This window comes from Aptenodytes forsteri, unplaced genomic scaffold (assembly GCF_000699145.1).
Source record: "Aptenodytes forsteri isolate BGI_AS27 unplaced genomic scaffold, ASM69914v1 Scaffold384, whole genome shotgun sequence".
Lineage (NCBI taxonomy): Eukaryota > Metazoa > Chordata > Aves > Sphenisciformes > Spheniscidae > Aptenodytes > Aptenodytes forsteri.
The window spans coordinates 1,273,360-1,296,780 of record NW_008794952.1 but is presented as its reverse complement, the minus strand read 5'-3'; the positions used below and the strand labels follow the sequence as shown (position 1 = coordinate 1,296,780).

Genomic DNA, 23,421 nt, shown 5'->3' with positions numbered 1-23,421 from the left:
TTAGTTGTTGTTTGATGCGTCTTCTGCAATAGAAGAGTTGCCTCTGCTGGTTCAGTGATTACCACAGTATGTGTCCTGTGATAAACTAACCGGCAACTCCGGTACAGGCTGTTGAAGAAACATTTATTCTATTTTGAAACATGCTTAGTCATCCCTGTTTGGGCCTCTGACAGGTTACAGGCATTACTCCTTATTCTTTCCTAGTAAAGCTGATGAACAAGTTAATCGGAAGGCCAGTTTGTGAGAAACAGTTTGTGGTACTGGAGGGTGTGAATTCTGGAGTGCTGTGTTATTGCCCGTGTGTGTTGTGTGCTGCTAGCAGAAATCAGAGAATACGTTCCACGTTTTGTTGTGTGTTGGTAAATCTAACAGTTTACATCACGCAGGTATGGAGCGGCTGCTAAATATGGTACAAGCATATGTAAGAGGATCTTTATTAGTAGGGAATATGATATAGCTCTTCTGTGTCCTGAAGACTACATTCAGCTATAAATATTTCTTCACCGTTGTGAATAGGAAACTTTAGTAAAGAGACTTACCTTTAATTTGGCTTTTTCTAATTGTTAAACCTGCTTGCTTGTTTGTTTTACTTGTGATTTGGTGTAGGCTGTGTAAAACACATCAACATCCTTAATTATTAGTATGTTTTCTGTTGATTTTTTAGGTGGCCTGGCAGTATGCAGATCTAGTACATTTTGTGTTTAACTGAATTGTTACATAAATGGAAATATTTTCTCTTATCAGAATTAAAATGCTTTCTATGGGGACCTCTGCTTCTGATGCCAGGACTCTTTTGAAGACTTACTCTGTTGCTTGGCTTAAAGGAAGATGATGCCGTTAGTGAATTCTGAGCATCCTTCAGGAGGCTGGTGACCCTTGTATCGTCGGTGAATGCTGTCATGGACAACTTCAAAGGGTAAAGACAGTATTTTTGTGAGTGTTTCAAGCTAGTGCTCTGATATAGGAAGCAGTGGGTTAAGTTTTTGGTTTAAATTAACTGCCCAAAGCTCGCGCTTTTCACTCTTAAAACCATCCACAAATTATGGGAACAAATTAGAGGAAACAATCCACTGGAGTAGCTGTCCAACTTTCTATATGAGCTGTCTTTGAAGGGTGTATTTACTCTCTGTATATAATATAATATAATATAGATATACTTGAGCTAGCTTTAAATGAACTAATTTGGGTCTGGGAGCAGTCTTACTGCAAAATATAAGCAGTGAAGTAACTTAGGTTTTGTTGAGCTGTATACTGCTGCAGCCTGACTAGGTACCTGAGTACTTTGTTTAAAAGTCAGTTTTAGTTTAAGTATTTCAAAACTATACTACGAATAATTTTAGCTGTACCTTCAGATACTCTTCTACAGTTGTTTACTGCAAGGGCCGGATTTCATTTCATACTTGATGTCATTTCCATAAGTCAGTGCAAGATTTTTTTCTCTTAATAAATCCCTGAAAATAATGCTTAATTTAACCATTAGTCTTTTTGTTGCTCAAGGGCTAGTTTTGGCTGATGTTTCTTCATTAGTCTTATCTTTTTTTAAACACAGTAAATGGGAAGCCACACTTAGTAGCCTCCAACTAAATAATGGTCTTAAAATAAAATGTAATAGTTTATTAATGTTTTAGTAGCAGTACTTTGTTTAAGAGGATATTTGAAAGAGTACAGTTTGCTTTCTAAGAATGTTTTATCTGCTCACTATGTTTATTCATTCTGTTTTATCAGCTCTTTTCCAAAACACCACAAGCAGTTCATGCACCTTATAAAGGACTCCTGACCTTTTGCATCTTCCTAAGTCATATCTAGATGTCACCAGTGTTTCCCATGTTAACAGTTCTGAGCATGTTTTACTATATGTGCCTTCGGCGCCGAGCTAGGACAGCGACGAGAGGAGAAATGAACAGCCGGAGGGCTATTGAATCAAACACCCGAGCCTTACCTATCAATGTTGAAATAGTTCAGTATGCCAAAGAAGTGTTGGATTTCAGCTCTCACTACGGTAGTGAAAACAGCATGTCGTATACCATGTGGAATTTAGCAGGTATTCCAAACGTGTACCCTAGTTCTGGTGACTTTACTCAGACTGCCGTCTTTCGAACTTACGGGACCTGGTGGGATCGTTGCCCTAGCGCTCGGCTGCCGTTCAAGAGGACGCCACCCACCTTCTGTAGCCAGGACTACGTGGAACTCGCTTTTGAGGAACCAGTTTATCCCACCGCAGTGCACATTCTGGAAACGTATCATCCTGGAGCTGTAGTCAGGATTTTGGCATGCTCTGCAAATCCTTACTCACAAAATCCACCAGCTGAAGTAAGGTAATTTTTTTTTCTCCGTTATGCTTTCCTGTAAGATGTTAAATGCTACAAGTAATGCTGTTTAGCGTATTTACTTCCTAGTATTTCTCTGTTTTGTATCTGACCCACTAAAGTTTTCTTTATTTCTGCATGTTTTTAAAACTGTGGTGACATGTTTTTATAGCAACTTAAGAGATGTGGATTTTTTTGTAGGAATTAATGCAGATCCTAATATCGGATTTGATTTGTGTAATGATAGCTTTTGTGTTGGAATTTTTATGAGCAATAATTGTTATGTATGTAGAAAGATCACTTTTGAAATGGCAGTTCTGAGTTCTTCTCTTTCTCCAATAAGAAAAGCAAATTGTGTAGAAGAGGCTGAGGATTCATGGTTGCTGTATCGTCCTGCTTCAAGTAGCCATAAATTCTTCTCTCTGCATGCTTTAGGTTGTATGTATAGTACAGTCAGGCACTATAACTGTTCATATGGAAATGAGGCCAAAAACAGAAGCACGGAACAGTTGGACAAAAGGTGATGCCATTTGTCTGATCTTTACTTCTGGTTTGATCAAAGGGTGTGAGCTGCACTTCATTTTTACGCTTGCTTCATAGACTAAAAGAAGCTGATTTGATCCTGTTGGTTTTCCTCATAGTAGGAACTCCTGATGAAATTCCAGCTGGGGGGGCAGGAAGATGGGGACCTGGGGAGTGGTAAGGTAATAAAGAAAAACACTGTGTATGAGGTGTGAAGCTCTTAGCGAGGAGGTGAGAAAATAGAAATGGAAGGAGAAAGAGAACAGGTAAAAGCACATAGTGGGGAAAAACATTGGGAAAAGCTATCGGTATACACAATCAAAGTATTCTGTATACATCAAAAAGAGATGAAATGATACCAAAGCCATAAAGGAAAGGAGAACTGATAGAAGAAAGACTTAACAAAATGTATCCTGTAGAAAATAATATGCCAACAAATACTGTATTCCTTTAAAATGTGTGCTTTGGCGGAATAAGCAGTGTTAGCTTGGATGCTGGGTGTTTTTTCCCTGACTTGCCTTTTACAGGTACAGCTAAAAAGCATACTTTTAGGTCTAACGTAGTATCCCATGCTTCCTAATACTAGGCCATTGATGTTTATTCAAAACCCCTAGAAAATCAGGTGTCATGTTATATATTCAAAATTCCCAATTAATATATTTTGTGTGATTCTATCATCTACTGTTGTTTAGTGCAGTTGTTTGTTTTACAGCTCTCTAATGAGTATATACTGTATAGCTCTAAAGTAAACATCCAAATTCAAGGAACAGTGATAGGTCAAACTAATAATAATAGGCCGCCTAACTTCAGATGTAGGAGTGCGTTTGGCACTGTAATACAGAACTTATTTATAGGATGGTATGTGGTGAAGGCAGCTTTTAAGACTCTTGAATTTAGAACCTAATGTGAAATGACTTTTGGCCAATTACTCTGTGAACTTTCATTTTACTTTTTTATTTTATGATGTAGACTTGACTATTTTATGATGTAGCACAGATTTATGTAGAGATTATTTCTGTAACTTGATAATATTGCATTAGAGTAATAGTAAGATAGTGTGCTGCAGGGCAATACAAGGATATAATTCTGAGTATTAAGCTAATGCTGTGTTATAAAAATGTCTGTTTAGGTTTTGCTTCTTAAAGCAGTACACTCTTTTTAGTTTTGTGTAAAGACCAAGAAGTGTCAAAGGAAAGCTCAAGAAATGTTAACTGAAGGAGCTATTTAGTAAGGTGCACTAAAAAAAAAACCAGAAAATTGTTCAGAGAGCTAAAAGAAGATGGAAGTGAAAATACTAATATAAAACTTTTTAGGATGTGCTTTATGACTCCTCTTGGGGTGTGGTCAGAGAGAGAGCTCAGACTTTCCCTTCCTCATAAAAAAAGATTAAGTTTCTGTAGGACCCTACTTCTTAATTTGTAGGCAGGAGTATCTTCTGTTCTGCCTACTTAGGTTAACAACATTTTTGGTTAGAAGAAGGTTGTCTCAAGGAGCCTCAGAACCAGTTGTCTGTGCTGCATCTTCAGTACTTGCCAGTCTTGATGCTAGAGAAATGTTAGAGGGACTTTTTCTTTTTCTTTTGGCTTAGCTTTCCTCAGCAGGACTTGTCTGTTCAGAGCTGCACATTTGGTTTGTCTCCTTCTTTCTTCTGAAAGAGACAAACGTGTCTTATGCATGGTGTCTTGAAGGGAAGATTAAGGAACCCTTTCTACACATGAGGTATGCAGTATTTTTTCTCCGTTCATTTGCTCACCTTTATGAGGGGAATATGAAGAGTTGCAAGAATGCGGTCTCTTTTCTGCTTCAGTTCTTGGTCCCTTGTTTTCACTTCCAAAAATTCTCTGAGATATCAACTAAGAATTATTTTTTGAATAAATAATAATGATAATAAGGTGGAGTGCTGCTGATAATCTCAGATGATTCTGTGTTTAACTGATGTTTTGAAGTTGAAGCACTGCCGTACTGTTTTCTTCAGTTAAAAAAGGCCACGTCCCAGTTACTCGAAGGCTACTTAGAACCTTGTTTTCCTCTTCTGACTATTTTGATACTTAATTTTAAATCACCTTATTAACTAAAAACCTTAAAGTGCTGCTTTGTTTTATCTGCTGACTCTGGATCTGTTTCTTTCTAAACACCGGTGTAGAAACGGGAGGTCATTAGAAAGGTTGCTTTTCACCAGTTCTTACTTTGATATAAAAAGAAGGCTAAATTAATGGTGGAGTCAAAACTGTTGAGAGGAAAAAGTCTGCTGAGACTTGTTTAAATGTTATGCTTAATGGATTATACTAGTCCAGCTGAGTAATCTTTTTTCCTCTTTGTTTAGTATTTAAAACATCAGCTCATCCAAGACTTTGCTGTGTGCAGAAGCTTCTAACCTACAAGAGTCTCTGTAAGGACTCGGTGTACCGCAGTCCTTGCTCAAGAGGAGTTCATATATTCTTGTAGAAAAATGGCTATAGCCCACATAGTTGGCCAATGTGTTGCTCTGTTGCTCAATTTATGCTTCAGTTGCATGAAAGAACGACTTATGCTGGTGTTCAGAAAAAGGTCTTTAGTCATGTTCCTCTCTTGCTGGTGCATTGAATACTGCTATCAATTACAGCTTTGTATGATACTCAGATCAGCTTTATGCAGAGTCTTTTTAGAGGTGGGATCAGCTCTTCACGGAATGGGAATAAGCATTTATTTTTCGGAATGGAATGTAAATGTTCCTGAATAATTCTAATGCTTAAAACACGACAGTTAATTTGAAGTTTTTTCATTATGGTTTAATCAGCTTCCAGCAATTTGAGGATTCTCTGTCCTCTCATATCTTTTGCTGCTTTAAACACAGAAGACGTTACATCACTCTCCTCTGCATAAAACAATTTTTAAAAATCATAAATGTCAGAGAAACTGCTGTCTTTACACATGGAGACTTTTTGTGCTTTTCATTAGTGCCACTCACAGCTTGACTGGTAAGAATTGTTTGGTAATTTCTTAAACTATACTAACGTATGTTAGTATCCATGTACAAATTTGTTACATGAATTATGAGTGCAGAAAATCCAAGCAAAAATTAATAATCTGAGATTAAGGGAATATTGTAGCATATAGTCTCAGTTTTTATGTGGTGAAGAAATCCCTCCCTTTTTTGTATTGTGTTGTGCTATGATTATTATACTAGTGTAGCCTTGAGATTCTTGTACTGTTGTGCACATTGTGTGTACTTAGGGTTTGGTGACAACGATGAGTCCCTCTTCGGCCGGTGGAAGAGGCAGAGCTCCACACAGGCATGATGGGGACGCTGCACCTGACAGTGGCATGAGCTGAACCCAACAAGAGAATTTTCTTTGTTTCTCATAGTGTGTTAGATTGATAGCTAAGATATAGCTAGGTTCTGTGATGAGGAAAATGTTTTCTTTCCTGTTTCTTTTTCCTTCTCATTTACCCAGAAGGCTTACTCTTGGCGATTCCCTAATGACTTCTTCGGTGTCAGCCCTTTTGAAACATTTTGATGCTCCCAATAGTTAGCTGCTGTCAGACAGGAAGAGTTTGTGTGTGTTTAAATGGGAGCTTTCAAGGCAGAAATAACTTTGTCAGAAGTTTTTCAACTTTATTCTTTTACAAAAATAGCTTTGCTTTTTGGCATATAAAAGAAAAAATTCGTCCCTGTTCTTCTGCCGTGGTCTTTTTTTAACTTAATTTGACAGTTTCTCTTATTTCATGTACGTTATAGTGACACCACATATTCACACGCTCTTATAAAAGCTCAAAACCAGAGATTCCTAACTGCTCTGGGATGTGTGGCAGTGCGTGGGGTCATGTTTCATAGCATGTGTCCTTACTGCTATGGGATGATTGCTCCTTTAGTAGATTGGAGGTTGTTTTGTGATTATTTTTTTCTTGTTTTCCACAGATAAAGTGTAATACTGATTAGGTTGTTTCTCACAGGTGAGATACCATGATCATTTGACTGGCTGGGAGCGGTTCCATTCTGCCTTGTGTGTTCCCGCCATTTATTTCTACTTAATTTAATTTCTTTCATGTTGTTTAGAATTTTGCTAGATGCTCGTTTGAGCAAAATTCTAAGTTTGATTTGTAGGTGAACAGCGTGGCTCAGAATTTCCTAGCTTAGCTGTGTTTGCTGTATGCGAGGTTCCTTTCTCTTTCTGAAGGTCTTGAAGCCTGTAGAGGCAGAAGCTGCTACAACCAGAGGAGCAGGCTAAGGAAGGTGGACAAAGTAAAAGGCTCCCTCTCCTTCCATTAGGAAGTTCATTGTTTTTAGGCAATACAATGCTAGTCCAGGTGGGAATGTTGCAGATTTGTTGGCTGGCAGCCAGGATAGGGATCAAAATGTTTGATGAAAAAAGAATCCCCCCTTCTGATAAAGGGAGTGAAACCAGAAAGGCAGTGTACTGAATGTAAAATATCGTGAGTCTCTTGCTTGTAGAGAGTGGCATTCAGATGGTTCTTTCGCTCTACCTTTTGTTCCCTGTGAATCTCAGATGAAGGCACCCAAAACACTGCTGATACCGTCAACACATTAGAGTGTGATAAGGGGCCTTCAGGGCTGTATCTCACCTATGTGTAACACACAACTTAAGTTCTAGCCATTTGCATCCTTACTTATAACTTGTTTTGACATCTTCAGGGAAACAGCTTTTTCTTGTCCAGAAGACTGTCATAGAAGAATGAATTCTGTGTTCATGGGACACAGTCATTTTTGAGAAACCCATAAAAAGCTCATGTGGACAGGGCAGTTATTTGAAATTTCTTTTGCTATGTTAAATGCCCTGAGCATTCTTGGAGTCCTGTCTGCTTTCTCCGGTATTTCAGAATTGAACTCTCAAAGTAGAAATGAAAATCTGCTGCATATTCCCCCATAGTAATTAGACTGCTGTGAACTCTGCTTATCACCTTGATCTGAATGGTTCTAAAATTGTTCTCATGATCAGTCTTCTCTGCCTTTTGTATTTACGAACTCACAGCTGTGGCCAGGGACGCACTTCCCAGGTTTTATTGAACCTAGTGTGCTGAAGCATCCCCGGCACGTTAGCAGGCAGGAGATATTTTCTTGTAGGTAGCCTGCAGATTATTTACAGAGCACTTGCTTGGGTAAGAGCAGGTGGGATGTATTATAATCACATATCATGATTATAATTGTTGCAGAAGTTGCAATTTCAGCAAAGATGTGGTCATATTATTCTCTGAGTTTCCTTACGTTCTCCTTGTTGGTCTATCTGAAACTTTCCCTTCTTTGGCTTTTTGGCTTTTAACACAGCTGTAAGTTTCTTGGGACAGGGCATTTATTTTTTGTGCTTGAATCGCACATAGTGCTTTATTCACTTTCTACACCAATCTGAATTTTACAATGCAAGAAATCTCAGCAGACTGCAGGAAAAGTTTAATCTTGTCTCGCTGGAGAGAAATCTGATTACTTTTCCTAGGAGCCACTTTTCCAAAGAATCTTTCTTCTTATATATTTTCTTCAGAAGTAACCAGGTCTACTCAGTCATCATCTTAGCCATTAAAAAGCTTTCCAACAGCATTAGGTCAACAAAAAATTAAGCAAGCATTAAACATGTGCTCTCATTTGACACAAACCTTGCAAGTATGTTTCTCAGCCTAAAAATCATTAGACTGTATTTTCCTTCACGGTGAGGGAAGGAGAATGGGAATTTCTTTTTTTTTTTTTACCACATAGGTGTATGGAGTCTTTAGTATCAGAAATTTGAACAGAATGAATTCCTGGCTATCTTCATGAGGTAGGAAGAAATCTAATGGGAAAACTGAGTCCATTAAAGCTGAATGGAAAAACTTCACTTAAAGTCCTCATTTTCTTCAGTCAGTAGAGAAAATAATACAGATGTTACTGCCTCTCATTCAGGCTTTGCATGGCAGTGTAAAGACCGCGGCTTTCTAGCACGCTGCTGGTGAAACCTTCTTATCAAAGCACTCTCATTGCAACATCTTTGATCAGCTGTTACTGTATATCTGCAAGACTTGAGGACAAACAATGTCCTACCTTCAGGCATTTGATTCTGCTTGATTTTTTGAGAGCTACCTAATTAACTCAAAGTGGGGGTGGAGAGGGAGGAAAATTCCTTTGACTTCTTTACAGGTATTTGTTGGGATTCAGTTTCTCTTTGTTTTGGGTTAAATAGTTTATCAAGCATCTTAAGCTTGGAACAAATGCAGGCAACCTTATTAGGGAAGCTGATTTTGGTATGCACCCTCAAACCAGGACTGACTGTCAAAATACCTTTCTTCTGAAGGATTTTGAAATGAATGACCGTAACAAAAAAATGCTCCAGAACAGAAGAAATACAGTTCTTACTGAAGCCTCTTGGAAATTTAGACTTTTTTGATCCATTTCTTCACTCCCATTTAGATTACATGTAGCCTGTTTAAGTGTCAAAGTGCTGATCCTAGATGAAGAGACCACTTCCAACTTCAGTAATGGGTGTATTAAGAGCATGCGTACCCTCAGGAAGAATTTACCAACCCTGACTCAGAGCAGTTGCTATGGCCTGGTCTTGTGTGCCGTGCCACCAAGGCAGAGAAGAACATCAAATCAACCTGATAGACTTGAGGTTTTCCAGTTAAACCAACAGCTAACTCCTTTAAAGTTAGATTGGTGGGCTGTTGATGAAAAGAAAACAGTATGACAAGGACAGTGGAAAATAGTCACCAGTCTTGTTGTCCATCAGCACTTGGTATGTAATGTGGAGTTTCGCAAGATTGTAAAGTCATGCTACGTGTCTTTCCTTTTCTCTAGTTTGTTACAAAGACTGGAAACTAGAGACACTGCTTGCTGAAGGAGGTTATTGCTCTGCAATTTGATGAACCTGGGCCTCCAGATGCATTATTTTTTTTCCAGAGCTCTGCTACTGCTAGATAATCTTCTCTCCAGGGCACCAAAGGAGAAGTCAATAACTGAGACACATTCTGTTAAAAGTTGATGGTCCAGCGTGTGCTAAATTAGTGGAAAAAAATAGCCTTGAGTTTCCCTAAGGATAGTTTGAGTGGGTATATGAAAGTGTCTGAGCAAAATGTCAGACGGTGATCGGGATGTGTTCAAGAAAGGTCATGTGCGTTGCCAACATTAAGTATTTGCTTAGGGAATTGACCGATGTGAGAGGGCGTGACAGTGGGACTACATCTGTTACTTTTTGCCGCGAGTTGACATTCATTTCCTAAATGAATGAAATGGTCTCTTAGTAATAAGTCTCTCTTATAAAAACTGTTAACCTTAGGGTAGAGTTGTCCACTCTTCTACGCTGGTACTTTCTGATGTGCCATATATTCACCAGTCCTGCATGTTTGTTTTTAGTTCATGACTTTTTTTTTTCCTTTGACAGAAGACTTCTGCAGGCTTCCCATTCTACTGTAAGGTATTTGTGGACAGTGGCATGATGTAGGATAGGAAAGTTTATCTGTGCATACCTGAAAACATCCATCGTGAAATGGAAGTTTCAGCCGATACGGATTAATTTTCCTATCCTTGAAATAGTAGCAAATACCAAGCTTCTAAGCCTTATTTATACCATGTGCTATGTTTTAATGAAAGTCCTTACATACGTTTTACTTTCTGTCATGATGGACAAAGTTTAAGCATTTGGTTCTGGAAAATAAAGCATGTTTGATTATTTTTTTTAATTAATTTTTTTCCCCCGTGTGTTCTGCAGTATGTAAGTGTTGAGCAATACTTGTAAGTTCAGAGTAGTGGTATCTGACAGGGAAAGCTGAGATGCTGAGGTACTAGGGAGCAGATACAGCGTTTCTGAGACCCATGTGATAGGACACGTAGCCTGAGAGAAATCCTTGAAGCTGGGACTAGGGTGATCGGAAGGAGATGGAGTAGATGTGGAAGTGTCTGGGTTATGCACACGGGATGCAGAGATCGCTGTAAATGTACTGTCAAAGGGAGTAGCAACAGTGGCTGCTGGAGGCTTCCTTCTTTAGGAATTAACTAGACTTGATGGAGGAAAAGATGGGCATCAGTGACTGAAGGACCTCTAAAATCCATGCACTGGGTAAGGACCCATGCAGATATAAAGAGCATATTTCTGTTTTCAGGCCTTTTGGCGAGTTTGGGAGCACTGAAGACCTAATGAATATAAGACTTGATTCTCCGGATTACTCAATTGGCAGCAGGTTTCACTGTCATTACTGGAGGAGATTTGAGGTCTGTGTGTGAAAGTAAGGATGTATGTATGGAAGTTCTGTGCATGCCCTGAACCTCCTTCTGTCATTGGACCAAAGAGGAGAAAAACTTTTCAGTTTAGCAGTTTTGGAAAAGCTAATGTTTTTTTGCAAAGGACCTTTTCAAAAATGACTTGAAGGTTCTATTTTCTTTGGTAATTTGATAGTGAATTACTTTTTAAAAGGAATAGTTTGCTTGCCTAGACAGATAAACAAAGTAGAGTTTAGATTATTTTTGTAATAATTTGCGATGCTGCAATTTGAACAGGTTTGATGTTAAAGAGTCTAAGCTGTGGCTTTTGGTTTTTTTTGTGAAAACCTTTTGTGGGAAATAAGAGAGGTCAGCTGAGTGTATATTTGGGTTACGTGGCAAGACTGTTCCCTGCATACTTGTGAAGACATCTGTAATCCACTTGTTACGATTACCTTACCTGTGAGATGTTAGAACAAATTATGCATGAATAATAGTACTCTGACACAAGTGCGTGACTATCAGTATACAGCTTGTTTTGTTGGTTAGCAATGCAGAGAAAATACGCTAAGGTCATGAATTAGTGTGCCCTGTTAAATTCATCCTTAGGATATTTTCCATCTAGGGAAAACATAATTTTCATTGGCTTTTCAACCATGTTTCTCACTTGTTAAATAGTTCTGACAGAGAAGCACTCTTACTGTGTTCAGGAATTGCTTTAGTAACTTTGATTTTAATCCCTATACTGTCTGCGTGTGCAATTTTTCTTTCACAGATGGGAAATCCTTTGGTCCGAGGCACCTACAAAGGTGAATGGTCCTCAGGCTCGGCAATTCACACCTTGTATCAAACAGGTAAACTTTCCCACAAACTTAATCCGACTGGAAGTGAACAGCTCTCTTCTGGACTATTACACTGAATTGGATGCAGTAGTACTACACGGCGTGAAAGAGAGACCTGTGCTTTCACTTAAGACTTCCATGATTGATATGAACGATATTGATGAAGATGAGGATGAAGAAAAGTATGGCTGTGGAATGGACACCCTTAATAAACAGTTCAGCATTGTTACCCTCAGGGAATGGCCGACTAACGGATATTTTGATAAACTGCCTTATGAGGTAAGAAAAGCATGTTTATATTCAATGTATTTGTCTTGATCATTAGGGGTGCAAAGGTGCTCTATAGGGTACTGGTCAAGACTGTTGTTTTTTCCAGTTAGAATTCCTTGCACTCTTTTGTGAATCTCCTGCAGTTACTGTATGGTTATGCCTGAATTATGTAAGTCTGTCTACTTCCACGGATGGATATTAGCAAGCCACTTTGCTGGTATTTGCATAGTTGTTGCACTTTTATTTCTCAAGAATCTGTCCACTCACACACTGTTTTTACACCAGTTATTCTAGCCTTGAATTTCTAGCTCTTGAACTTAGAAGCTTCTGGCAGTTTTCCAGTAGTTTTAGTCCTCATGCTTGATGCAGAAGACATATAAGAGATATGAAAAGATCGAATCAAGATCTGGAAGTGAAAATAGTTTGTAATAGGCTAAGTTTCTTTTCCTGTTCTCTCTCTTACAAAAACCCAGAACTGTTCTTGAACTTGACCCTGCCATAATATTTTCATATTATTATGAAATAAGGTTCTTCCATCCAGCTAAGTTTTGAATCATGGTGCAGGTAAAAAGTGTTATAGCTGGACTTCTGTACACTGTCTTGTTTTGATGTTTGCTACTTTTTATTCTATCATTAGCACAGAAAACAGTTGTGAAGAAACTACTCCTTTCAGATCCCCTTGGAGCAGAGCAGTTGCAAGTGTGCTCAGAGTCAGTGTAGATAAATATTTTCTTTCCTGTAATTTCCAGTATAATGAGATTGTGAAGTATGATTACTGAATATTGTGTGCAGGCCAGGAAATTCTCAGTGGGGTGTAGCTGTTTATGGAGATAGTACCCTAGTTACAGTAAGAATTGAGAGATGAAATAATTGTCTTCACCTCTCCTGAAATAAACTGGGTTTGCACATAGTGGAAAGGAGCCTTTACTTGCCGGTCAGACCTCTGGACTTGGGCAGAGACATGATTGTTCCTGCTCTTCAGTGTACTGCAGTCTGGCAAAAGAAGCAAGTGTCTGTTTACTGCAGTAACTCATCAAATGCTCAGGGTGCTTGTGGCTTGAATCAGACTCGCTTTTGAAAGCAAAGGGAGGATGGTGAGAGATGCTGTCACTGATTGCAGGGCACTTTCAGAAATACGTGATCTAATCAAATAGTATTTTGGTTTTGTCACATCCTTTTGTCTTTAAGTACCCCAGTTCGGCACGTGAAGGTCATGGCTGGGTGACCATGTGCCCTAGTAAACTGCAGAAGTTTGCTGTGCTTGTAAAGAGGAAAGAGAGAGGAAGAGAATGTAACAGCTCTTTCCATCTTTCTCCTGTGTATTTATCTTCTCTTTTAAGTCTTCTTCAGTTCTTGAGTTTGTTGGGGATTTTTTTGTTGCTGCTGCAGTGGAATAATAAACGAGGATACTAACTTCATCCTGAGTTAGCTCTAGTGGTGGTTTTTTTCCCCCAGAGTCCATATCATGTTTTATATATTTTGCTGTCGGTGCTTGTATGTCAGTATTGAAGTGAAGAAAGTACTTCGCATATGCAAAGGTGCAGCTGATTCCAGAACATCTTAAAATGTATAACAGTTCGAAAGTTTGAAAATGTGTTGGTTTTAGTCATTCAAAGAAATTAATTGTAGAGAAAACCTGATTTAAATCTAGGAAGTCTTGTTTGAAAAGGCTGGATAAATTGATTTGTAGTATAGTAGATTACCAGAGAGATTGATTAATCTCTTTTCTGTTCCACATGATTATACATATTAAGATTATAATTTAGGAAGTATTTGTGTAGTCCTGTTACTCCTATGAACTTCTGCCACCATGTACTTTATTGTGCTTTTCTGCTTTCCTGTTTGTGTACTGGCTTCCTTTTTTATCCATTTTTTAACATTTGGTTTCATGAATGCATTTATGTGGTCTATCAATACCAAGCACATTTTCTTTTCTTCTGCTTTGATGTAAAGAGACTGAAAATATGGGTGGAATATTTATCAGAAAACTACAAAAGACTATTTCTGGACTGGTTTTGTGACAGCAGAAATCCCAGTCTCCTATGTTCTTGGTCCAGCTGGAAGGTTTGGGTATCAGAACAACAAAAATGTTGTACTTTGTAGTATGACAGTTTTTTATCGCATCAGATATGGGAACAGTACCCTGCATGCTGTCTTCAAGACTGACAAGTGTCAGATTTTTCTGGGAAGTGTTCGAACCTTGTAACGATGAAGTAAGGCAACCGCTGACTCCTTCCAGTTTTGATTGATACATTACATGAAAAATTGTATCTTTTTATAAGTTCATGTTGATTGTTAACGTGTAACTGTTCTAAGTCTTCGTACATATGCCTATTCCTTATTTGAGCTGTTTCAGGCTGTTTCATACTACCTTCCATAATTCACAAAATACACAGGCTGAATGGTCTTCTGTGCTAATCTTAAAGTAGGCAGTAGTTCCTCCAGCCTTTGTTTTGCCTTTGTTGTCTTTCTGAAACTTCCGTAGACTATCCTTTCATAGACTGTGTTGTTCCTTAAAATGGCATTAGGAATGGCTTGCTGCAGTGTGAGCTCTAAAAACATTGTAAGAGTCTAGATTGCTCCTGCCAACAAAAGAGAAAAATGCTGGACTCCTGGGGCACAGACTTCCTTAGAAGAAAGTGTGAAGTCTTGGATGAACTAGGTGAGAGAATTTTCCTTCACTGCTCATGGATGGTGTTAACCAGCCCTTAGTAGCAGTGAAGTACTTGTACAATCATCTGTTCTCTAGAATTACCTTAAAACTGAGGAAGGATTTTCTAGGAGAGACTTCATGTCCTTGTCTTTCTTCCCAGTTATCTTTTGACTAACGTGTGCTGTTTGTAAGGTGGAAGGAGCAAGGCCTTAGTCTTAGTTGGCTTTGCAGGAATGCTTGAGACCTGAAGGCCTGAAAAAGTTAAAAGCCTTTGAGAAAGGTGAGGTATACCTGCCACAGCATACCTGTTTTGCAGTTTGAGACTCACCAAGATGTGCCAGGTACCAAGAACCTACCTTTTGTTCTTCAGAGAGGGGAGCCAGGAGAAATCCTGCATGTTGACGTCCAAAATATATTTTTTGTATAAATTTTGATAAAAAAAGATATAAATGACATCTTTGTCATTCCTTGAAGCCAATTTTTCCTAAAGCTGCCTACAAGATTTATGAGCTGTTCATGTCTACTGGGGAAGTGAATTTAACCGCTAAATGTGGATTTGGCACCTATGTTCCAGGAAAATGGGTCTTGAATGTTAGATCTGCATCCCTTAAATGATACTTAGATAGAAGAGTCGGAGCAATAAGCAGGAGCGTTTTTAAGTGTCATACACTTTTTTCCCTCAACAGTAAACTTCTTACATCTTTCCAGAACTAATATTTTTAGGCTTTCAGATAATCAGCAAGATTTTACGCCTCTCTTTGGAAGGAGAAACTCATGAGGGTCTTAAAAGCTGTCTTAACAGCTAATAACCATATGGCACAAGATTCCCTTCAGTTAATGGCCAATATACTGCCAGTTGCTGTAGCAGACTAGGCTCTGAGCAATGGCACATGGAGAAGATCTCTCCAGCCTTAGTCCGTCTGGAGTCTCGATTATTTGATTGTGCAGTCTGTCAGTAAGATCCTTTTCTGTTCTTTGAATCAAGAAGGGGCTTAAAAACCTTTACAGCCTTTCACTGCTGAGAGGATCAGAGCCTATAGCCTGGTGATGTAAAGCCCACTCTGCCAAAGCATGTTATGTGAGTAGAATAAAGAAAAGAGAGACTTAAATGGTTGTGTTTTGTGAAACAGTTGCAAGATCCACTTTTCATGTGTTCAGGTGCGCTATTAAATGTGTATGCATTTGCTGGTGCAAGCTATAGGATGGTGGAACTAGGGGCTGTGTTTTCTTAAACTATGTTGAGGAATGTCGAAAGCCCTAGAATACCATCTTCTTCCTGCCTTCTCTCTTTGCCTTTTTGTGGACATATCCTTTGTCCTTTATCTGAGCATGTCTTAGTATCAATTCCAATTAATTAGTCTAAGCTGTGTCAGCTCTAGCTGCAGAATGAAAAAATTGTAAGTCATTCATTTGTGTGTTTCTGAATGAGTGGCTTGCATAGGCCAATATATTTTCATATTGGAGGGGTTCACGTTGAAGAACTGAAAGAGGGTATTTATAGAAAGTGCAGATATTCTAGGTTTGACCAGCATCCAAGCATTATTTTCTGACCAAACCAAGTTCTGCATTATTGTGCTGTAGCCACAGAAAGAATTTTATTGGGTACAAATGGTTATTGCTTTCTGTTTTATTGCTTTGTTTTAAGCAAAAAAGCTTAAAAAAGCTGGAGAAACTTTTGGGTAGGTAAGTACTGTTAGGAGCTACACCATTGGTAAAGTTTTACCCCATGTATTGAAGAATGTGATGGAGATCCTGTCTGAGCTTATAAGCGAACTTTGATGCAGTGGGTAAGATGTCTGGTTTTTTAAGATGCATATATTTTGAAGTATAAATTAAAAAATATAACATATATGTAAGATGCTGCAATCGGAGACTGTGATGATGGTAAAACACACACAGATCAAGTATGAATCAGGATCTTTTTTGTGCTCAAACGGCACACAATGAATTTGTATACTGTTGTTTGTTGAATTGTTGCGGAGACTTATGATTTGGAAACCTCCAGTTTTTGGAGGTTTTCACTGTAGTGGGTGTTGATCTCGCCACATCTCTAAAGCTAGCATGTACCATGTTTGCCCTGGAAGTGGGAGAGAAAGTACTTTTGTACTTTTGGTCCATCATAGCCTAAAAAGGTGATGAGTGTTGTATAAATTATATTTTGTTTTCTTCTTTCTATTCCTTTGTATTGTTTTTCCAATAATCTTTGTTTTTACTGATCGATTTATAAGGAAGTGTGAAACAATAATGGTTGCCATAATTTTTCATAAATGCAGAGTAAAAACAGTTGTTTGCGAGAAACCGTGTTACGAAATTAGTTTTCAAAGCAGATACTCAATTCTGCAGCATTCTTGGAATCACCATGAACACAGTGTAGCACAATACAGCACATCATGTCACATACTCATTATGGTATCAAATTGTACTTTATGCTAGGATACACATACATAAAAAGCGGATTTCTGACAGACACCAGACTCCAGACTAACGGTGATTAATGGTTATTAGCCTGTAGGCTTGGAACCTGTTATCAACTTTAATCAAAAGCCAGAAAAAAAGTACGTTATATCTTAATGTCATAGCAGTGACATTTCATTATATTTTTTCATTCTAGATATTATGAAGTTGCATAATTTCAGTAAAAAATGAAGGATTATTGTTTTCTGATTAAGACGTTCATGTGATAAGAGATTTCATCTCAGGTGTGGAAAGATTCCAGCATCCTGTATGTTATGAAATACTCACTGAAGTCATCAGTTAGTGTAAAGGGACATTGGTGAGGCATTTATAGTTTCATTCACCATTATCTTTACTGCTTAGAAGTCACAAAATATTTTTTTTCCATTGAACAAAATTTGTGTTACTTTGTTTTTATCAGACATTATTATGCCGCATTAATTGTAGAAATAAATTTAGCTAACTGTGCAGCCTTTGGTGCTGAGCTCTCTTCTCTAGAAAACTTACTAAATAAGCATGGGAAAAATCTGAGGGAAAAGACATTCATAAAATAGATATTTAGGTGGCTTACAGAGTGTGAAATAGCTGAAAGATTGCAAAATGGTTTGAAGCTGTCTTTCAGAATATTGAAAATTATTTGAAGTGAATTGATGGCCTTAGAAAAATAGGTATACGTTTAGGTATCTGCTATTAGAATGACAAACAAAACTGTGCTAAGCAGCTTTTAAGCTGAAGTATGGGTCTGAGCCAAACAAAAATCAAGGTATTAACTTGGGATTATATCTATGTTAGCTCCTAGTTAGTTTGCTCTCTCTGAGATACCAAAACGCCAACAAACTAAATGTCAGTTAGGAGCAAACTTTGTTGGTTATAATATATTACCTGGAGTTGTTATATATATTTTATGTATCTATTGCTGTCACATTGAAATGTCTGCGCAGATCCTCTGCATCAAGCTGAGGTGAGAGTTGCAGGCACCTGCAGAGACAAAAAGCCTGGGCTGTTTTTAGGGGGAAGGAGGAGCAAGGAGAGAAATCAAACTTGAGAGAAACTGGAGTATATGCAAACACTGTATTTTGGCATTGGAGTTGAAGTTAAATTTTTTGAAGAGTCGTAGATTGTGTTTGAAATCCAAACACTAAATCTGGAGCTGAGTAGGAAGTAACATTTTTCATTTTGCAGGAAGTTGGATTGTTTTCTTATTTCTTCTCTTCCAAAAATGAAGGGGGGAGGAGGGGAGGCGGAAGCTAGCTGCATAAACTGGTACGTTGGAAGTACAGTCTGTTTGGATCTCACGAAAAGCTTCACTTTCATTTTATGTCAAGCATTTTAGTCTCATTTTTGGCGGTTTTGTTTTATGAATCCTTACAATAAATTAAAATGAAACATTATGGTATTTTGAAATGGCCACAGGACTCTCTTCAGTTTAAGCTGGCTTGTGGGTTGTTTTGTTTTTTATTGTAATTTACACTGATTCATTTCAGCGAGTTATTGTTTTCCACTCTGCTTGAAAAGTCTTAGTCAATTTTAGTTACTTAACTTGAATGCAGGTAATTATAGCTGTTAAAAGAGAGCCCTGGTAAAGTAAACATTAATTTTTAGATTTAATTTTTCAAGTGCATTTTCTCTCAGTTTCTAAGATAAAGGAGATTGTTTTTGTTGAGCATTTTTGTTACTTCCTAAAGTGAGTATTTATGTGTCTGTGTGTCTTGATCTTCCTTTAGAAAGGAAAACAGAGCATGATAGGAGACAGGGGATATTTCTTAATTTCTGAGTGTGAGATAAGTCGTTACAAAAACATGTATAGTGGTGCTAGTTAGAAGGGCTGGTGATTATTCTGAAGCAGAGATGATTCAATCTGATAAAGGTAAAAAGGGGTTTTGCCTTGCAGATTTGACTCTGGCATAGAACAAAAATGCTCTCAAAGTATTACAGCAGGGAAGAGATTACTTTGTAAAAGAAGATCTGAATATGTTGAATTTTTTACCTAGTTGCATAGTCCAGCATGGATGGGAGAGGATATAAGGTAGAAGGCAAACCACCGATTTTTAAAGCAGGGAGCAGAGGAATAAATCTGAAATGAGTTCAATATTTTTTTTACCTAGTTGCATAGTCCAGCATGGATGGGAGAGGATATAAGGTAGAAGGCAAACCCGATTTTTATAAAGCAGGGAGCAGAGGAATAAATCTGAAATGAATTCAAGGTGTGGGGAAACCGGGACATGGTATGTTTTTTCCATGTACTCTGCAAATATGCTACCATCTTAAAAAACAAATCCAGAGAAGAAAGAGGATGCCAATTCAGTGTTCTGATCAACGGCAGTGCAGACATTGTGAAGGGAAATATGTAAACATAGTGTTTACATATATATCACTGTTTAAATTAGCATGGGTAAAGAAACTTCTAATTTGAAAGCTTCCTGTCACTTTCATATGCTGACCTGCTTTTTCCTTTCTTGTTTAATATGTTGTCAAATGGAGAAGGCAGTGCAGTCCTATTTAATAGTTAATCAATGACTTATTCGGGAAGTTACTTTTAAGTAAAATGATTTACTTTTCTTTGAAGTTAGAACATATTTTCTTATTCCTTCGCAGTTTTCCCTTAACATTTCAAGTGCTATATGACCATCTGTGACTTTTTTTCTGTTTTTAATATAGCTCATCCAGTTGATTTTGAGTCACCTTACAGTACCAGACCTGTGTAGACTAGCGCAAACTTGTAAGCTACTGTATCAACATTGCTGTGATCCTCTACAGTATATTCATCTCAGTTTACAACCTTACTGGGCAAGGATTAATGACACATCTCTGGAATACCTACAGTCTCGCTGCACTCTCATCCAGTGGCTGAATTTATCTTGGACTGGAAACAGGGGAGCCATCTCTGTTTCTGGATTTAGCAGGTCAGTGCTAAATGTACAGAAGTATTTTGACAAGCTCTGTTTGCAGAGCTGCTGCACGGTAGTTAGTCACTAAGTATTCGAAACCTTATTAAAAGACAAGAAATGTCTTTGATTTACTATAAAGGGTGTGATTGTTATGATGTAGAAAAAAACAACAGCTGAAACAGTAAGAGATAGTAGATACAGCAGCAAAAGTCCATTTCAATATGTCGAGTCTGCATGTGCCAAACTGCCTGTGACTGAAAGGCTTCTTCCATGGGAAGCAGTGTTTTGCTTTCTCCTGGGCTTCTAAAAGACTCCACTAGAACCAAGCTGTCAAAAGTCTGTCTCATGAAGAAAATGTTTGCGGTTGTTCTTTGTACAGATGAGTCATCAGTAGGACTGTATTAGAATGGCTGCAGTAATAAACTGATTACAGTGCATGCTTACAAGGTATGGGCCCTAAGTAATCACTGGAGTGCAATGTAAATGCAAATATTTTCATAAAAATGATTTAAAACATTAGCCCTGTTGGGAAACAGGGGGTTTGCATGTGCATCTTCCACTGAGCTGAAAATATGACTGTGCTGTAGGTCATTAAAACAGCAAATTCGCAGGGATTCTTCTCTGTATAACAGCCATGTTCTCTGCTTTCTTAACATATCATTTCTTGCTTCTTTGCTCGTTTGCATTAGTTAAACAGCATCTATCAATGCATTTCATTTAAGCAAAAATTGCTGCTTCAACTAATCAGCAGTGGCAGGTGAAAGCAGAGCTTGACTGATAAGAAACAGAAATGTTTAATATATCTTAAAAAAAAAAAATTGTCTTAACTCTCATTTGTTTTCCAAATAAAAAGGTTAAATCAAGTATTCAAACATTTTCTTTCCTTTGGTGCCTGGGTGCCTTCCCTGGGGAAGTAAAATAATTTGAAGGAATACTTTGTCAAGATGAGAATGTCGCTTCCTTTTTTCCTGACCTTCCAGTACAATCCAAGAGCCCTATGCTCTTTTGTGCTTGTTGGTAGAAAAAGGAGACAGGCATCAGCTAGTTGCTGAATGGGGTACAAACATTACTCCTAAATTTGGATTTCATATTAGACACGTTATGCAGAGGATAATTATGCAAGCTTTAATTGAGAATTCAACTCTGAAATGATGAAGTGCTTGCTTTCTGATGCTTAGCTATTAAATCTGTCTTTTGAAAACTTAAAGTGTGTGCATCTTCATGGCAATTTATTTTAATTTTCATTATTTTTTTTGAAAATGCAGTACTGCTAAAAATTTTTGTGGTCTTGAAAGCAATGAATGTCCAAATTCAGAGAATTATAAACTTTGCAGTTCTGGCATTTCTGACTTCCAGTTAGTTGAAAATGGCTTTATTGCTAATGACTTTTTTTTTACTCCAGTGCTGAACTAATAGCCACACTTACGTGTAGTCAGCATTTCTAAAATAATAAGTATTTGTTGTTTGACTATTAATAATAATCTGTGAATAAACATGGTCAATTTATAGTCATTATTATGGGTGATATTTATTTGTAACAATGGGGAAAAGTTGTTCTTGGACATTGATACAATTGTGAAGTTACACTTTTTCCTAGAAATACAGATTTCTTGGAAGAGATACATGCAGTCTGGGAATGGCAACTCAATCATAGATTTCTGAAACAAAGTTGTGAACTAAATAATTTTCAGGTGTGACTTCTCAGAATTTTTACTTCTGAATCAAAAATTCTCCACTGTAACTATGTCTGGTTTTGAAGGTTTTCTTTTTCCTAATACAGAAATAATTTTGCAACTCTTTGTTCTGTAGAAGTGTCTTTTCTAGTAGAATTTCCAAACACAAATTTTCCTTTTGACAATCTTCATCAGCAGGTTTGTCAAATTTGCTGACCTCCAGGAAAGGAAAATTTGCTGCTCATATGCTATGGAAGTATCTAGTAATACAGGAGACTTATTAGAACAACACTTGCTTTTCAAAAGCATTAATGTAGCTTTCTTCAAAAAAGTAGCATCCTGGTAAGAGATACTGTTCCTCAAAGGAGAAATCTGTCAAGTAATGTTTTAGTTTTATTGCCCTGGCTGTCATTAAACCACCACCATGTGGATATTGCAGCATCCAGGACACGTAGTCATGAACCCCCACAATTTTTCCTTTTTGACTTCTAGATGTTCCTCACCCAGCCTGACTTTTGGGAGATATTATGCAGAACAGAGTTTCCAAAGAATGGAGGTACTTTGACTTCTCTAGGAATTCCTATTTCACACTTAAATTTTCTTTCCAGTTTACTCTTCAGAGTATGAGTCTTGCAGAGGAGGTTGTCAGTTGGCTGGGGAGAGTGCATTACTGCTTTTATCAGTTACCTGCTGATGTTAACTGTTACTAAAAACTTAATCAAATTTTCAGACTGAAGTTGTCCTTTGCAGAAATTAAATACTTACATATTTCTGTCTGTCTCTATATGTAACAGCAGAAGACATGTACCACTACGTTTATTGGTGTAAAGTCTTCTCTTGCTGCCTACTGCATGAATGTTTCTGAATCAGTTTGGTTTTTCTTTATCCTGCTCTCTTTGGCTCCCTCTCTGGTCTTGGTATTCTCTTTTTCTTTCTGCAACGGAAATTTTTAAATAAGGCAATGAGGTGTTCCTATAGAATACCAAGCTGCATATTTTATTTTGGATTTAATTGGTGAAAAAGTCGTCTTCTAACTTGAGGTTAAGTTCAAGCGAGCCTAAATTGCTTATTCCAATACTTCAAGTTTATAAATTTTGTGATAAGTTGCTGCATAAGCGACCATGAATAGCTGTCAAGCCAGCTACTTGGCGGTGTAGAGAATTCTGCCTAGGAGTTGTAACAATTTGAAGGACTCCGTTTATGCTGTTTTTAAAAGGCCAACCTATATTTGTCAATACAAGGAGAAAAAACATTATTTGCTAAATGAAATTTGTAAATAACTTCACAAACACTACAAATTGCTGCAGTATAGAAACAGCAAAATGCTAAAACCAAAATACCTTATCCTCATAGATAACAGCATTTTACAGGGCCTGTTTTTTATTTTGTTTTCTTTATTTTTGCACTTTTCTCAGCATTTGGTGTTACAGTTGGCACTGTTGAATTCAAAACTGATATTTCCGTTCATTCTTACAGCTATACAGTTTAGGTTATGATTTCTGCAAGTCAGGGCATGTTTAAATGCTACTCTTGCTCGAATTTCATTGTGGCAAATATCTTTCAGAAATGTTTTTATCTGTTTCTTACGACGATCTTAAGTAGCTTGTGTAAATTTGTGTGTTGCTTTAAAAGGTTCATGTAGACGTGATTGTAAG

At 37.7% G+C, this 23,421-nt stretch overlaps 1 protein-coding gene across 1 annotated transcript in view; it reads left to right on the top strand.

The window, feature by feature from the left end:
• Positions 1–329: 329 nt before the first annotated feature.
• Positions 330–23,421, top strand: part of FBXL4 (F-box and leucine rich repeat protein 4) — a 62,148-nt gene continuing 39,056 nt past the window's right edge. The window contains exons 1-5 of the mRNA XM_009275406.2: positions 330–386; positions 745–916; positions 1,726–2,315; positions 11,762–12,107; positions 19,864–20,108. Of these exons, the coding sequence (XP_009273681.1) occupies positions 1,807–2,315; positions 11,762–12,107; positions 19,864–20,108 (1,100 nt within the window). The 5' untranslated portion in view covers positions 330–386; positions 745–916; positions 1,726–1,806. The remainder of the gene's footprint in view (positions 387–744; positions 917–1,725; positions 2,316–11,761; positions 12,108–19,863; positions 20,109–23,421) is intronic.